General features: G+C 57.5%; 1 protein-coding gene across 4 annotated transcripts in view; it reads left to right on the plus strand.

Annotated features, from left to right (window-relative positions):
• Nucleotides 1–15,189, plus strand: part of LOC120507526 (collagen alpha-1(I) chain-like) — an 81,724-nt gene that overhangs the window by 59,107 nt on the left and 7,428 nt on the right. For 3 of the 4 annotated variants that reach the window (XM_039720329.1, XM_039720331.1, XM_039720330.1), the window contains exons 19-50: nt 467–511; nt 762–815; nt 901–945; nt 1,266–1,319; nt 1,612–1,656; nt 2,147–2,200; nt 3,246–3,290; nt 3,795–3,848; nt 4,407–4,514; nt 5,553–5,606; nt 5,814–5,867; nt 6,067–6,111; nt 6,640–6,693; nt 7,127–7,171; nt 7,749–7,802; nt 8,404–8,457; nt 8,651–8,704; nt 8,887–8,940; nt 9,214–9,267; nt 9,789–9,833; nt 10,539–10,583; nt 11,473–11,580; nt 11,851–11,904; nt 12,105–12,158; nt 12,338–12,391; nt 12,637–12,744; nt 13,092–13,145; nt 13,385–13,492; nt 13,789–13,842; nt 14,025–14,078; nt 14,299–14,352; nt 14,751–14,804. In XM_039720329.1, the coding sequence (XP_039576263.1) occupies nt 467–511; nt 762–815; nt 901–945; nt 1,266–1,319; nt 1,612–1,656; nt 2,147–2,200; nt 3,246–3,290; nt 3,795–3,848; nt 4,407–4,514; nt 5,553–5,606; nt 5,814–5,867; nt 6,067–6,111; nt 6,640–6,693; nt 7,127–7,171; nt 7,749–7,802; nt 8,404–8,457; nt 8,651–8,704; nt 8,887–8,940; nt 9,214–9,267; nt 9,789–9,833; nt 10,539–10,583; nt 11,473–11,580; nt 11,851–11,904; nt 12,105–12,158; nt 12,338–12,391; nt 12,637–12,744; nt 13,092–13,145; nt 13,385–13,492; nt 13,789–13,842; nt 14,025–14,078; nt 14,299–14,352; nt 14,751–14,804 (1,872 nt within the window). The remainder of the gene's footprint in view (nt 1–466; nt 512–761; nt 816–900; nt 946–1,265; nt 1,320–1,611; nt 1,657–2,146; nt 2,201–3,245; nt 3,291–3,794; nt 3,849–4,406; nt 4,515–5,552; nt 5,607–5,813; nt 5,868–6,066; nt 6,112–6,639; nt 6,694–7,126; nt 7,172–7,748; nt 7,803–8,403; nt 8,458–8,650; nt 8,705–8,886; nt 8,941–9,213; nt 9,268–9,788; nt 9,834–10,538; nt 10,584–11,472; nt 11,581–11,850; nt 11,905–12,104; nt 12,159–12,337; nt 12,392–12,636; nt 12,745–13,091; nt 13,146–13,384; nt 13,493–13,788; nt 13,843–14,024; nt 14,079–14,298; nt 14,353–14,750; nt 14,805–15,189) is intronic. The other variant, XM_039720332.1, reaches the window with a different exon arrangement.

Raw genomic sequence — 15,189 nt, forward strand, 5'->3', positions numbered from 1 at the left:
AGGGATTTGCATCCAGGCACGCTGGGGCCTTGCCTCCAGCATTTCCCATCCCTGTTCCAGCTGGGAATGAGGAGAAATGAAGATAAATGAGCTTTTCCAGAGCATACTGGGGTTTATTTTAGGTGGCCACCTCCAGCTGAGATGAATCCCAGGCTGGCAGCACCTGGTTTTTCCAGGCTGCTCTCAGCATAGGGACAGCCCAGTGCTCCCACATGACTGGGGGACATCCTGTCCAGGAAAGGGCTGGAAAAGGATTTGAAAGCAAAACTGAAGTGGTTTGGTGGTGAATGGATGGGTTCTCCAACATGAAAGGGAGCTAGGGTTGGTCAGCAAATGTCCGAGGGGGCATCAAGCAGCTGTTGTGAACAAGTGTGAAAACGATGTGAAGAAAAAGGGGGATTTGGGATGAAGGAGAGAATCAAAGCAAAAAATGTTTTTTTAAATTTTTTTTTCTCTCCTGCTGCAGGGAGAAGGTGGCTCAGTGGGTGCCCCGGGCCCTGCCGGTCCCATGGTGAGTCTCAGGGTTTGGCACAGATGGAATTTCAGGCTGCTGCTGCCCAGAGTGCCACCTGGTCCCTCCCTTGTTCTAATTTACACCTAAAAATGCTGCGTTTGGTTAAAACCATCCCAGCTAGTGGGGGGAGGACTGCAAAAGGACCCATGGTGTTAAACTCACCAGTAAAGCCCCCCAGCATCCCCGGGGTGCTCAGGAGCCCCTGTCCCACGTCCTGTGTGGGGCTGAGCAGGGTCTTGCCTTGCAGGGAGAGCCCGGCCAGCCGGGATCCGTGGGGTGCCGAGGCACCAATGGCTCTCAGGTGGGTGTGCCCAGTGCCCAGCCTTTGTCATTTGGGATTTTGGGGTCGCTGTGCTCACCCCATCCCTGCCCTGCTCTCTCCACAGGGGGAATTGGGCCCTCCTGGGATGGCCGGGCCCCGCGGCCCCAAGGTAGGGGATTCCTGGGATGGGGTGTCCCTGGATGGGTGTCCCAGGGTGGATGTCCTGGATGGGTATCCCTGGATGGGTGTCCTGGCATGGGGTGTCCTGGCATGGGACTGGGCCAGGGGCTCACCCAGCCTGGAGTGGTCTCCTCCAGCTGGGACATGATCCCAAGCCACCCCAAAAGCTGCAGAGGCTGGCTCAGGGGTGGGAATCCCTTCTGTAGCCCTTTGTGTGCTGTAAGCTGGGCACTCTGGAGCCCCTCAGCAGCTGGGAATTCCCAGGAGAGGGTTTGATCCTAATGGCAGCTCCCTGTCCCCCCTCTGCAGGGACCCCAGGGCTTGCAGGGCAGGCGTGGCCCCCCTGGCCCCAGGGGCTCTCAGGTGAGTGGGGCTGTCCTGGGCTGGGTGCATCCCCCCAGTTCTCTTCCAGGAGCTGCTGGGATTTGTCCCCCATGGATTTGGGAAGTGGATGGGAAATCCTTGACCTTGGGGGTCCTTGTGGCCCCCCAGGAGTGGGTGGGTGGAAGGGCTGTGTCCCCTGGGTGAGGACATTGTCCCTGAGGTGTGAGGCAGCTCCTGGGCAGGTTCCTGTGGGCTGGGGTCCCATCCACAGAGCTGGACAGGGAGCCACATCCCTCTTTTCCCAACATCCCCCTGCCTTTGCTTTTGCCAGGGTCCAGCAGGGCTGGAGGGATCCTCTGGTCCCAAAGGAGACACAGTAAGAGCATTTTATGGGACCTTGGTGGGAATGAAGCCCAGGTTGGAGGGATTTCCCTGGAAGGACCTGACGTGTGGGAATGAGGGGGTCCCTGTCCCTGTTTTTGGAGGGGAGAGGGGGCAGCACTTCCAGCTGACCTCCCAAATGCCACCTGGTCACCCTGGGGAGGGCACATGGAGGGGCTGGGTGCTCTGATGATACCTCTTCACTCTGGGACAGGAGCCAGGGCACGGCTGGGGCTGGGCCAGGGCAGCTCAGGCTGGAGCTCAGGGCAAGGCTCTTCCCCCAGAGGGTGCTGGCACTGCCCAGGCTCCCCAGGGAATGGGCACGGCCCCGAGGCTGCCAGAGCTCCAGGAGCCTTTGGCCAGCGCTGCCAGGGATGCCCAGGGTGGGGTTTTGGGGGGTCTGGGCAGGGACAGGGGCTGGGCTGGGTGATCCTTGGGGTCCCTTCCAGCTCAGATCAGTCTGTGATTCCAGGATTCTCTTGCAGGGTGCAGATGGTGCCCCTGGGGTGAGGGGACAGCTGGGACAGCAGGGCCCTGGGGTAAGTGCATGGGAAGGGGGTGGCTGGATGTGGGGTGCTCTCATCTGTAGTGGAAACAGGCGATCCCCCAGCCAGGGAATAATGTGCTCTGACTCCATGATTCAGAATGCTGAACAATTGCTTTATTAAACTATATTATATTGCATTAATACTATATTAAAACTATACTACAGAAAGACCCGTGACTGAGGCAGCCAGGACACAGCTTTGAGTGACTGGCTAATCACTCAAAACAACTTTCACCAGTGTCCAATTAACAAATCACTTTGGGTAAACAATCTCCATAACACAGTCCACATGTGCAAAAACAGGAGCAGTGAATAGAGATAACAATTGTTTTCTCTTCTTCCCTCTGCCTTCCCAGGAAAAGTCCTTGGGAAGTTGTGCCTGCTGCTCTCTGTGAAGAGAGCTGTGGCCACACTCCTTCTCCCCCTGGCAGCCCCACAGAACCCTGCAGGGAGTGCCCTGTTTGCCCAGCTTCCCACAGGGCTGCTGAGATGCCAGCCACGTCCCTGTGGCCACACTCATCATCCCCAAAGCTCCTCTGCCCCTCCTGCTCTCAATCACCTCAATTTTTATTCCTGCCCTGCGGATTTATCAGCAGAGATGGGCCAGCCCTGCTGATCCCTTCCCTGGGGCACCCTTTTCCCAAGGGATTTGGGTGCTCAGGTACCCTATCCAAAGGTTTGGGACAGCCTGACCTTCCTCCTGCCTGGCCCAGGTGTCCCTTTCTGTGTCCTGGGACCCCAACCCACAGAGCTGAGGACTGGGGCTTGAGTGGGATGAGGGATGGGATGTGGGGGTGCATTTGGAGTCAAATGAGGACCTCAGCCTCATCTTAGGGGCAGCCTTGGGAGGGTTTGTGACTCTTCTGGTCCCTTTTTGGGGAACAAATCCCACTGGGGCATCTCGAGCCCAAGTGGTGCCCCCATTTCCCAGCCCGTGCCATCCCTGTGCTGTGGGTGGGTTGTCACCTCCAGGAGCACATGCAGTACTTCCCTTTGTGTTTTTCTCTTTAACTTGCATTCTCTGTCTCTCTCTGAAGGGTTTGCTTGGCCTGCCAGGTGCAAAAGGCGCCCAAGGAGAGCAGGTGAGTGATGGCATCCATGGGATCCTGCTTTGGAAGCAGGAGAGCTGTGGCACAGCAGCCCAAAGCTGTGGCTCTGTGTCCTTTATGTGTGCCTGGACTTGATGTTTGAGTAGGTGCCAGCTGGGGCTGTTTGGGGAGGCAGAGCTGAGCTTGGGCTCCTTTTGCTGGAATTTTCAGGCTTGGGAGCGTCCTGAGGGGTCACCTGCCTTTGGGAGCTCAGGGAAGTGGGAATGCTTTGGCCTGAGTTATGGAACACAGCAGTGAGGACACTTGGCATTGTTTTGGTGGTGCCAGCTGGGAGCTGGACTGGCATGGGCTGCTGGGCTTGGTTTGGTGGGGATTGAACCCAAAAGCCCTGGAGCCAGATCCAGCAGGTCCCTGCTCCCAGCTCAGGGGAAAGCCCTGACTGGAGCAGGGCAAAATTCCCTTTATTTGGTGCCAGGCTAAGACACAGCTTGCACCAGGGGGTTCTCACTGTAACCTCCACTGCTGCTGCTCTTGCAGGGCTGCCGAGGTCCAGGTGGAGCCAAGGGAGATCTGGGAGCCAAAGGAGGCAAGGTACCCATTCCCAAGCCTGTGGTGCCTCCAAATGCCACCTGGGGGTCCCTGGTCACCCTGCAGAGGGGACATGGAGGGGCTGGGTGCTGGAATGCTGCATCTGGGACAGGGACAGGAGCCAGGGCATGGCTGGGGCTGGGCCAGGGCAGCTCAGGCTGGAGCTCAGGGCAAGGCTCTTCCCCCAGAGGGTGCTGGCACTGCCCAGGCTCCCCAGGGAATGGGCTCAAGGAGCTGCTCCCTCTGTTGCTCAGATGCTTTACCCAGCTGTGGGTGGCTGTGGCTGCCCAAGGAGCCTGGGCCCTGCTGGGTTCTGGGGTCTGTGGCAGCCAGGCAGCTCATTCTGTGCTGATCCCACCCCTGATCCATCCTTCCCTGCTCCATCTCACTTTGGCTGTTCAAACAATGAACTTCCCCATTTCTGGTGGCCCAGGGACACTGGGGGAGGAGGGTTTGGGGTGCTCCCCCGTGCCAGTGATGGGTTCTCCAGGGGAATTCCTGCCTGTGGATCAGGGAATTGCTGTCCCTGCTTTGTGACATTCTGTGTTTTGTTCCTCCAAGGGCCCACGAGGAGCACAAGGAGCAAAAGGCCCTCCAGGAGCCCGGGGCCAGGGGGGCTTGCAGGGCTTCCCTGGCCCCCGAGGGGCTGCAGGGCCACGGGGACCAGACGTGAGTGCCACTGCTGGGCTGGAGTGTCATGGGGGGAGCACACGTGTGACCTGTGTCACAGCGTGGGCACAGCCCTGAGGGGGGCAGGCAGTGCTGGTTTATGGGATCTCTCCCAAGGGATCCCTTTAACAGCACAGGGAGCTCAGCCCAGAGCCCCAGCCTGGGGGCTGCAAACCAAGCTGTGCCCTGCCTGCTCCACACCTCTTCACCCCAAAATTCTCTGCGGGGTTCACTGCTGCCAGGGCAGCCTCAGGCAGAGGATTGCCAGCCCTCCCCAGCTGCCTCAGCCCAGCAGCTCTGCAGGATCCCGCTGAGTCCCTGCTCCGGGTCAGCTCCTTTGCAGCTTTTGGGAGCAGAGGGTTCGTGGATTGCCCATTTTGTGCCCCTCTCTGACTCCTGCCAGGCTCCTGGAGCCTGTGCTGGCAGCCTCAAGGGCTTTGGGAATGCTCTTTCCTGCAGTGTGTGCTCTGAGAGAGCTGTCTGGGAGACTGAAGCCACCTCCACATCCGTGTTTGAGGCTGCCTGCTGATCCCTAGTGATTCCCAGCTTCTCAGGAAAAGGAGGATTATTTTCCCACCCACATTTCCAGCCTGCAAGGGGATGCCCTCCCACTCCCAGGGCTTTTGGGATACCTTCCTGGCTCTGCTCTTTTGCTCTCCAGGATGAGTAACAGCTCCTCCCACCTCTCCAGGAGCTGGGGATGCAGCAGGAATCCTCTCCTGCCTTGTCCACCCTCCCAGGCACAGGGGCTGGAGCAGGCAGCAGCCTTGGCACAGCAGTCCTTGGCATTGCCTTTAATTTGTCCACCGGGAAACAAAAATATTCAACCATGTCGTTTTGGGCCACACCAAACTGTTGAGGTTTTCTTTCTGCCTGGTTTTTAGCCCTGGGGGTGGGGGAAGTCCCCATTGCCACCAAAGCTCAGCTGGTGCCATTTATTAACGTCACCTCTGGTCACACTCGTGGTGTTTTTCCCTACACTCCCCCGGGAATGCGGCTGTGTTTTCCCTGGCTGATTCCTCCCCTCTCTCCTGGCAGGGGGAAGAAGGTCAGATTGGCCCTGCAGGGCTGAACAGCAGCCAGGGACCCAAGGTCAGCACCAGAATCTGCTGCTTTCCCAGGGGCTGCCCACTGCCTGGCATGGCAAACAGGGATGTGCCCACCCTGCCAGGGTCCCAGCACCAGGGGCACCATCCTGGGGAGGGTCTCCAGCCTCTTGGCCCCCTCCCTGTGCGTGGCATCCCCTGAGCTGCCCCTGTAGATTTGCAATGTCTGTGTTTTGCTTTGTGTGGATTTCAGGGATGCCAAGGACCTGACGGCCCCAAGGGAGCCCCAGGACCACGGGGAGCCCGGGTAACTAACGGGGTGCTGGAATTTGGATCTTGGAGCATCTTTGGCTGTGAGAGGTTGAAACAAGCCTGGATTGAAACACCCCTTGCTTGGCTTGGGATGTGCTGGGGCAGAGCACATCTTTCAGGCACAGGATTATCCTCCAAATGTGCAGCTTGGCCCCTGGCAGGGGGATGGTTTGGTGACTCCTGGTGTTTTGCAGGGCCGCGTGGGGCAGCGTGGGCTGGTTGGAGTGCCTGGACTGCCTGTAAGTAGAGGATATCCCACATCCCTGTGCTGCCGTGGGGAGCTGCTGGCTCTGGGACATGGGAGCAGCATCCTGGAATGTGGCCAGACCAGAGGGTCAGGAATTCGAGCAGGAAAAGTTGGGGATGAGCAGCTCGGGCTGTGGCACGTTGCATTTTGACAAACCACCTGCTCAACGCCACGACTTCCTCCAGAATGCTGAGCACAGAAAATTCCAGGAAAGAACTTTATAAGGAAGCTCTGTCATTCAGAGCTGAGGCTGGTGAAGGAGCCAGGAATAAATAGCTGGGGCAGGAGGAGGGAAAACCCAGCCGAGGTGTTCCTGGTGGGAACAGCTTCCCTCCCACGTGGATGTTATTTCCCATCCCAAGGTGGGATGGAGCAGGGAGGAGCTGCTAGAGCAGTGTGGGATGAGCTGTGCAGTGAGGAATGCACAGCTGCCACTGCTGATGTCCCACAGTGTCACCCTGAGGGGTGGGGGCAGGAGGAGCCCTTGTGGGGCCACCCTGAGCCAAAACTCTCCTTGCAGGGCTCGCGGGGCGTGCCGGGAGCGGAGGGCGCCGAAGGAAAGCCTGGTACACAGGTTCCCATCCTACATCTGTACTTGCCTGGGGACAGGGTGCTGGGGCGTGTGGATGGGGCAGCTGAGCCCATGGGGACACCCCCAACCTCCCGTCCTGTGGCCATGTGGGACAAGACCTTGATGCCATCAGTGGGTCACTTCCCAACCTTCCATCCTTGTGGCTGTGTGGGACAAGACCTGATAGCAGCAGTGGGGATACCTCTGAACCTGCCATCCCTGTGACTATTTGGGACAAGACCTTATACCATCAGTGGGGTCACTTCCCAACCTTCCATCCTTGTGGCTGTGGCTGACCTTGATGCCATCAGTGGGGTCACTTCCCAACCTGCCATTCTCATGGCCATGTGGGACAAGACCTTGATACCATGGACTTTGCCATGATGGGGACTGGGAGAGGCTGTTCTGCTTCCCCATCCTCATCCTCGTCCTGCAGGGCCACCCAGGGATCGTGGGCAGCCCAGGCAGGAGGGGACCACTGGTGAGTAGAGCTGATTTTCTGGCCTTCCATCCCTCTGCTCAGCTTTATCCCTTTGGGAATGTGCCTCCAAAGCGTGTCCATGGGCAGCTGGAGGGTGCTCCTCTGGGAGGGTGTTGATGGGGGGAGGATTGGGAACAGGGAAGTGGGATTTCCCACCCCTGGCACTGCTAGCCTGAACAAAACTAGCAGCAAGTCTGGGGCTGGCAGCAGGTTTTCCCCTCTGCAGGATATCATATATTTATCTTCCCTCTGAAATTAAAAATAAAATAATTAAAAAATAAAAATCTGGCGCTTCCCTCAAGAGAGTGGATGAAAACTGGGTCAGAGACAGACCAGAGTGCTGCCAGCATCACACAGAGTGTCTGGGGGCACGAGTGGGTGTTGTGTCTGTCCACACACAGCTGTGGTGATTCCATGAGGAATCCAGGAGCTGGATTTTAAGGAAAAGCCCCGGTGCTGCCTCAACCAGGCTGGGCCCTTCCCTTGTGCTTTGGGTGGGGCTCAAACCCAGGGCTGTGTCTCTCCATCCTCCTCTCCTGCCTTCCCTCCATGGCTCCTCTGCTGCCCTTTCCTCCAGGGATTTGCTGGTTTGCCAGGGGGCCGTGGGCACGCCGGAGCTCCTGGATCCACAGTAAGGAAAAAAAAAAATGTTCCTCTGCATGAACTGTGTGTTTTTCTAGGTGGGATGTCAGTGGGGCTGGTGCTGCTGGTGGGAATGTGGGGCTTTCCTTGGGAATCGAGGCATCTGTAGGACCTGATCATACCTGGCTGATAAAAGACATTAAAAAGCCTCAGTGGTGGAAATAACTGGGACTAGGGAAGAACAGAATCATTCCCCCAGGGAATCAGCCTGCTCCAGGAACTGTGCAGCCTCCCTGAGCCTGGCAGGGTGTCCATGGGGAATGGCAGTTCATGGAAACCCTCCATGGCTCTGGGTCCTGGAGAAGATCCCAGTGGCAGAGGGTGGCACTGCCCAGGCTCCCCAGGGAATGGGCACGGCCCCGAGGCTGCCAGAGCTCCAGGAGCCTTTGGCCAGCGCTGCCAGGGATGCCCAGGGTGGGGTTGGTGGGGGTCTGGGCAGGGACAGGGGCTGGGCTGGGTGATCCTGGTGGGTCCCTTCCAACTCATTGAGCTGGGATGGAGACCTGGAACCACGAGCTCAGTTGGGGGCTCAGCAGGGCTCGGCTTCTCTCAGCCTTTGACTGACACCTCCTCCCCAAATAATCCCAAAGGGCTCTCCAGGAAAGCCTGGACCTGATGGAGACCCGGGTTGCTTGGGCCCAAAGGTGAGAGCTGGGGTGTGGGGGGCTGGTTGGGGCAGTGATGGTGCTCCCAGCCCCCAGAGGCTCTGAGCTGCTCTGGGGGATGCCATGGACTCAGCCCAGGGGCTCCTCAGATCCTGTGGGATCACTGAGGAAGGGAGGTCCTGACTGCATCCTGGGACTGGGGGTTTGCTAATTCCCTTGTTTTGTCTGCCAGGGGCTGCCTGGGAAGCCTGGCTTGGAGGGGCCACAAGGAGCTGTGGGCACCTATGTAAGTGATGGAGCTGCCACGGAGGGGACACGGCGGTGGCCAGACTGGGAGGAGGCTGCAGCAGCCCCAGCTGGGCACTCACCACCCTCCCAGGGCTCCTGCCTTTCCCTCAGCCACCTTCTCCCAAAAATACAAATATGCCAGGCAGCCCCAGCTGCCTCCTAACCCCGGGCTCTTCCCAGGGCTATCCAGGACCTGCTGGAGACCGCGGGAGGTTGGGACGCAGGGGAGACAAGGTAGGGATGGGACACGCCCTCCAGCACTGGCAGCACTGGAAGCATTTTTGGGATGAGTTTTGAAGCCAGTGGATGGGTTTGGAGGTGTCCACAGCCTCCACCAGCCATGGTGGGAGGAGAACAGCTGGATCTGCCTCCCACAGCACGCCATTGGCACGCCAGCACCTCTGGATTGTTCTAAGAGCTGGTTTTTGTTTGTTTTCATGTGCTTTTTAAAGAAGTTTTTGCATTAAAACATACCGAGGAAAGGAAATCCTTCTTGCCTCCTAACAGGGAGAAAGGGGAGCTCAAGGTCCGCCAGGATTTCCAGGAAAAGCTGGTCCAAAGGTAAGCACTGTTTGCTGGTGTTCTGGGCAGCTCCAGCCCCTGGAAAGCACCAGGCGAGTTCTCCATGCTGGGCTGGGAATGGGGAAAATGGGAAAGCTTTGCCATAGGGTGTGGAGACCCCAAGAGGCATTCCCTGGGTTAGGCAGACACAAGAAGCTTCCCTCCAAAGCTGTCAGACCCCATTGGCTCCTTCCTTGTTCCTGTGTCCCTGAGCCACCCCCTCCCTATTCCCCCACTGGCCCTCATCCTTGTACTGCCCCGTGCCACTGTTCAGCCCCTACCTCTGGGTACACAAACACCTGGGCTCCCCCCATGAGTCCTGGCTTTGGACCCTGACCATCTCACAGAGCAGCTGAATTAAACATCTGTGGATTCAATGCAAACACCATTTTTTCTTCCTTACCCTGGACTTTATTAGCAGCTAGTTTGGCTGCTACAATAGAGAACTTTTGCCAGTCCTGCAGTTAAATTGGCAGGGGCTCAGCCAGGGCTGTGTCACCCATGGTGCTCTTGTCCCCCAGGCCCTGCCAGGTCCCCCTGGTCCTCGTGGTGCTCCTGGCTCCCAGGTATGGCTCTCCTTGCTTGCTCCCTGTATTCCTGGCTGCTCTGATGCCTCTGCATGGGTGTGTGACCTGCAGTACCTCCCCTGTGCTGCCTGCAGCACGGATCCATCCCACAGCCCTTGCTGGGAGCAGGCAGGAATGACCCTGGTCCCACTCCCTGCTGGCTGGGCTCTGTCCTGATGCAGCACAGACACTGCTGAGATGGTCCCATACTGTATTTGCAGGAACCCCTGTGGCAGGGAGGAATGATGAATCTCACTCTATGTTCTCAGAAGGCTAATTAATTAGTTTATGATACTATATTATATTAAAGAATACTATACTACACTAAAGAATATAGAAAGGATACTTACAGAAGGCCAAAAAGATAATAATGAAACTCCTGACTCTCTCCAGAGTCCTGACACAGCCTGGCCCTGATTGGCCAAAGAGTGAAAACAACTCACAGCAGAACCCAATGGAACAATCACCTGTGGGTGAACAATCTCCAAACACATTCCAAAGGAGCACAGCACAGGAGAAGCACATGAGATAAGAAATGTTTTCCTTTTCTCTGAGGCTTCTCAGCTTCCCAGGAGAACACTCCTGGGTGAAGGAATTTTTCCAGAGAATGTGAATGCCACAGTCCCAAGACAAGGGGATTTCTGTGAGCAAAGCCTCCCCTGATCCCAGTTCCATGACACACTGCTGAAATCCTTCTTTTCCCAGGGCAGAACGGGTGACCCAGGTCCTCGAGGGCTCCCAGGGCTGCCTGTAAGTGCAGAGCTGCACCTTGCTGGGCTGGGGGGATGTCCCACAGGGGACAGGGATGTCGCACAGGGTGGGCATTTTTTAGGAACCCTGGTTACTGAGAATTTCAGAGTTTCTATGCTGGCAGGCACTGACCCCCAGGAGAACACTGCAGTGACCTGAGGCCGTGGGGAAGCTTCCAAAATGGAATGATGGAACTGAGATTGTGGGTGTGGAGTTTGAATAGAAATGTCTGTCCTATATCACAGGGTGGGAATCTTATTAAAGTTTTGGGATATAGTGTTACATATATAGCAAGATGGAGGTTTTAGGGCAGAGGCTGGTCCTTCTTCTTCACCTTCTTCTTCATAGTTTAAGTAGTATTGTGTAATTAGATAAAAAAGTCTGCACTGCGGCCCACAGGTGGTTGGTTATTAGGTTAAAAGTAAAAATAATTTAAGTGTCATTTCTTAATTAGACAGTTTATCCTTAAAAAACCTTGTAGAAAGAGAAATACAGTTCCATTTTTAATTTGTTAGAGTGAAGTACTATAGAACTCACAGTTTGTGAGACTATAATATAGATAAGAACTAATAAACATCTGAGTCCAAACAAGAAATACTGTCTCACACATTTAATCCTGACTCTACAGCAAAAAAACCAAAAACCTCAACAGACATCAGTGCCCACTCCAAGGCATTGTCATCCCTGGGGTGGTTGTGGGGCGGGAACACCCCAAACCCTGTGTGTGGGTGGTGACAAGTTGGGATGGGGGACAGCAGTGTCCTACACCTGGAGCAGGTGGCACCTTTGGACCCCAAGGTGACCCAACTGCATCAGCCACGGGGCTTTCCCTGGCATGGCCCTCCCAGAGCTGAGTTTTGGGGGCCTGACGGGTTTTTTGGCCTTGCAGGGTGTTCCTGGCACCAGAGGGCTGGATGGCATGGCTGGGAAGCCTGGTTCAGCTGGAGAAAGAGGCGCTCCTGGAGCAGCTGGGGCTGCTGGCCCGCCTGGCTACCCGGTGAGAGCTGCTGGGAGCCCTCACTGATCCTCTCAGGAGGACAGGGATCAGGGATTTTCCTGCAGCTGCACCTTTGGGGAGCTCCCCGAAGCACCTGCAGGAAGGGAAGGAAAAGGGAAGCTGTTGCAGGGGGCTTGAGGAGCTGGAGCGTGGATTCCCTTCCCGTGGCCATGGGTGCTGTGTCAGGACATCCCAGACCCCCCTCGGGAGCTGCAAAGGCTCCTGAGCTCAGGCCGAGCCCCTCTGCTGATGTGGGGTGTTTGTTCTCAGGGCCAGGAAGGTCCAAATGGACGTGAAGGACCTGCAGGGATGAGAGGAGAGAAGGTGAGGACAAAGGAGAGGATTTGGTTTCCCCAGGAGCTGCCCAGAACCTTGGGCTCACTCCACTGACCTCCCTGGGGCTGGGGGGGCCAGCACTGCTCCCAGCTTGGCCCCATCACTGTGGGAGGGGGATTTACATCTCGGGGAGCTGCAGAGACAGGGAACCACCACGGCTGCTTGTCCTGCCTTTGTGTCCTCTGCAGGGTGAGGTGGGAGCTCCCGGGGCAGCCGGAGTGCGCGGGCTGGACGGGGAGCAGGTACAACATCTGGGACCCGTGTCCCCACCCCAGTGGGGCTGCTCCAGCCTCCCCCTCCCCAATTCCCTGCTCCAAGGATGGGAAAGGATGGGAGGAGGCTGCTGAGCCTCAAAAAAAGCCAGAAGGGTAAAGCTGGGCCCATGAGCTGTGCTAGGGCTGGGCTTTTCTCTCCTCCACAGGGACCACCAGGACCGCCAGGAGCAGAGGGTCAGCTGGGGCCCAAGGGGGAGCAGGTGGGTGCTGGGGGTGGTGCTGGGCTCACCCCACCCCTGCAGGGTCACACAGGCACCTGAATCCATGGCAGGTGTTTGAAACCCCCCCAGCATCCTCATGCCTGGGGATTGACGTTGCTGGGCATGGCAGGGGGGTCCCATAAGGAAACTGGATTTTCCCAGTATGGGAAATGATGGTGGGCAGAGCCAGGGACAGCTGGAAAAGGCAGCCAAGAAATCATCTTGGTCATCTTCATCCTGTCCAGGGAGAGGCAGGAAGCTGTGGAGCTCCAGGCATCAGAGGGAGCCCTGGGGAGCCAGGGGACGAGGGGACAGAGGGGCCACCAGGACGGCCTGGGAAGCAAGGCAAGGAGGTACGTGTGGGATTGTCCCCACAGGGAATGGGAGTGGTGCTGCCTCTGGACCCTGGCCATGCCATGGCTTTGCCCACAGAGCCTGGGATGCTCCCATGGAACCAGGGGTTGATGCTTTGGGGTCCCCGTGCTGGGCAAGGCGTGCTCAGCATTTTGTCCCCACTCACTTTTGGGGTACGGGGTCACAGCTGGGGTGAACTCCCAGCCCCCGTGCCTTACCCAGCATCAAAATCCCGGCCAGGGGAGGGTGGAAAAGCCCATGTAAATCAAAGCCCAGCTTTTAACCTACCCTGGGATGGGGCTGGGGAGCAGCTGCTGTGTCTGATGTGGGCATTTCCCCTGGGCAGGGTGACACTGGTGACACTGGGGACCCGGGCGAGCCAGGACTGCGGGGACGGAAGGTGAGGGATGTCTCTAACTCTGTCCCTCTTTCCAGCACCTTGGAAACACCCCTGGCCTGCTGCTCCATGGTGGGGACAGAGCAGGACAGGGGTGTCCCCATGGCTGAGGAGCAGCCCAGGGTGACCTGCTCTCCGTGGCACCTGGCCAGAGGGTGACAGAGCTCACCTCCATGCAGAAGCTCATTTATTGCTGTTCCTTTTCCCTCTTTGTGGTGACACTTTTCTCCATCTCTGAGCAGGGCAATGCTGGCCCCAGGGGCCTTCCTGGAATTCCGGGTCCAGGAGCTGCCACAGGTGAAATTGGAGGGAAAGGCCAGAAGGGAGAGAAGGGCCGAGAAGGTTTGCTGGCAAGTACAGCTGGGGCTGGGCTACCTCACCCTCCAGTGTCCCCAAAGGCTGGCTGATGGCTGCCAAGGAGGGCACTCACCCCTGCTGGGAAACCTTGGGCTCTGGGAGCTGCAGAAAACCCTAGGAACTGTCAAATCTCCATAATTAGGGAGTTTCATGTCTCACAGGCATGACACCAAAATTGGGTCTTGCTGGCACAAAAGGAAGGTTTGGGTTTGTGGGGCACTTTGGGGCAATGCTGCCTGCAAATTCCACTGCCAGGCTGGGAACACGTCTGTCTCCCTCTGTGTGCCAGGGCCAGGGTGGTGTCACCGGAGCTGCAGGACCTGCTGGAGCCAGAGGATGGTTTGTAAGTCAGATCATGTCCCCTGTCTCCTTCCAACCTGTCCCAGACCTGGCAGGGGACATTTGTGTGACCAGGAGCACTGGGCAGGACCCCATCTCTGTCCCAGACCTGCCAGGGGACATCTGTGTACCAGGAGCACTGGCAGGGCTGTGTGACCCGGGCTCCTCTGCTTGTGCCCTGAACAGGGGGGGACAGGACTCCAAGGTCCTCCTGGGCTCGACGGTCCCGAGGGAGAGAAGGTAGGGAGGGATGATGGCTCCAACCCTTCACCTCCGGGTGAAACTCCCTTTTCTGGCCTCTTCCCAAGCTCTCCTGGTGGGAATGGGCTGGCACTGGCTGCATGGGTGTCCTGGGCAGGCTGGTGGCACGGGGACCTGCCATGGGACACCCCTGAGATCCAGAGCCAGCAAGGCAGGGAAGGGTTTTCCATGGACAGAGCTGTTTCCCCTCCTTCCCCAGGGAGATCCAGGGCCACGAGGCGTGGATGGACCTGCTGGGGCTGCAGGATTCGAGGTACTGATGCCTGGAATGTTGCAGAGCTGGGAACTGCCAAAAGCTTCCCCAGCTCCTCCCTATTTCCAGTACTACCCAAAGAATTTATTGTCCCTTCACTGGCCAGGTCGGGGGGCTCAGAAATTACGAGGGGGTTTAACACCTCATACTCAGCACTGATCCCAGGACCCTAAAACCCCAAACTCCCAGTACATAAATCCCCTAAATCAGACCCTTTCCAGCACCCAGTGGTGCCTCATGGATAACCAGCTCCTGCTGCTGAATCCTGTTCACTCCCACGTGGTTCCAGTGCTGTCTTGGCCAGCTGGGTGTGGGATGTGGGACAGGATGCTCAAAGTCCCCTCAGAGGTGAAGGACACAGGGTGAGGGGCTTTTTCTGAACCCCCATGTCCCCACAGGGACAGGCTGGAGATGACGGAGTGAAGGGAGATGGTGGCAAGCCCGGCCCAGTGGTGAGTACCAGCTGTGCCCCCAAGAATTCCCTTGGGAAAGCAGTTTGGTGGCATTTTGGGATGTGTCTCACCCTGGGGGTGGCTGCAAAGGGAGCTCTGCCAGCCTGGCTCCCGGCTTTGGGACTGAGTCACTGCTTCCTTGGATTTCCCACAGCAAAAGCTCCTGAAAGGAATTTTAATAGAGCTGTTAAAAGCTGTGCCAAAGTGCCAGGGCTGTTGCACATGTAACCCTGGGCTGCTGCAATCTGCCTGAGGCAGCTCCAGGGCTCTGGATTTGCCCCTCCTTGGAGCAGATCCACAGGTGTCCCTGTGGCTCCGGGAGCTGCCCAGAGCCTGGAACACGTGAGGAGTTCCAGGATGGGCATTATGGGCATGGCAGAGAGCC

The sequence above is a fragment of the Passer montanus genome, unplaced genomic scaffold (assembly GCF_014805655.1).
Source record: "Passer montanus isolate IOZ18808 unplaced genomic scaffold, ASM1480565v1 scaffold43, whole genome shotgun sequence".
In the NCBI taxonomy this organism is placed as follows: domain Eukaryota; kingdom Metazoa; phylum Chordata; class Aves; order Passeriformes; family Passeridae; genus Passer; species Passer montanus.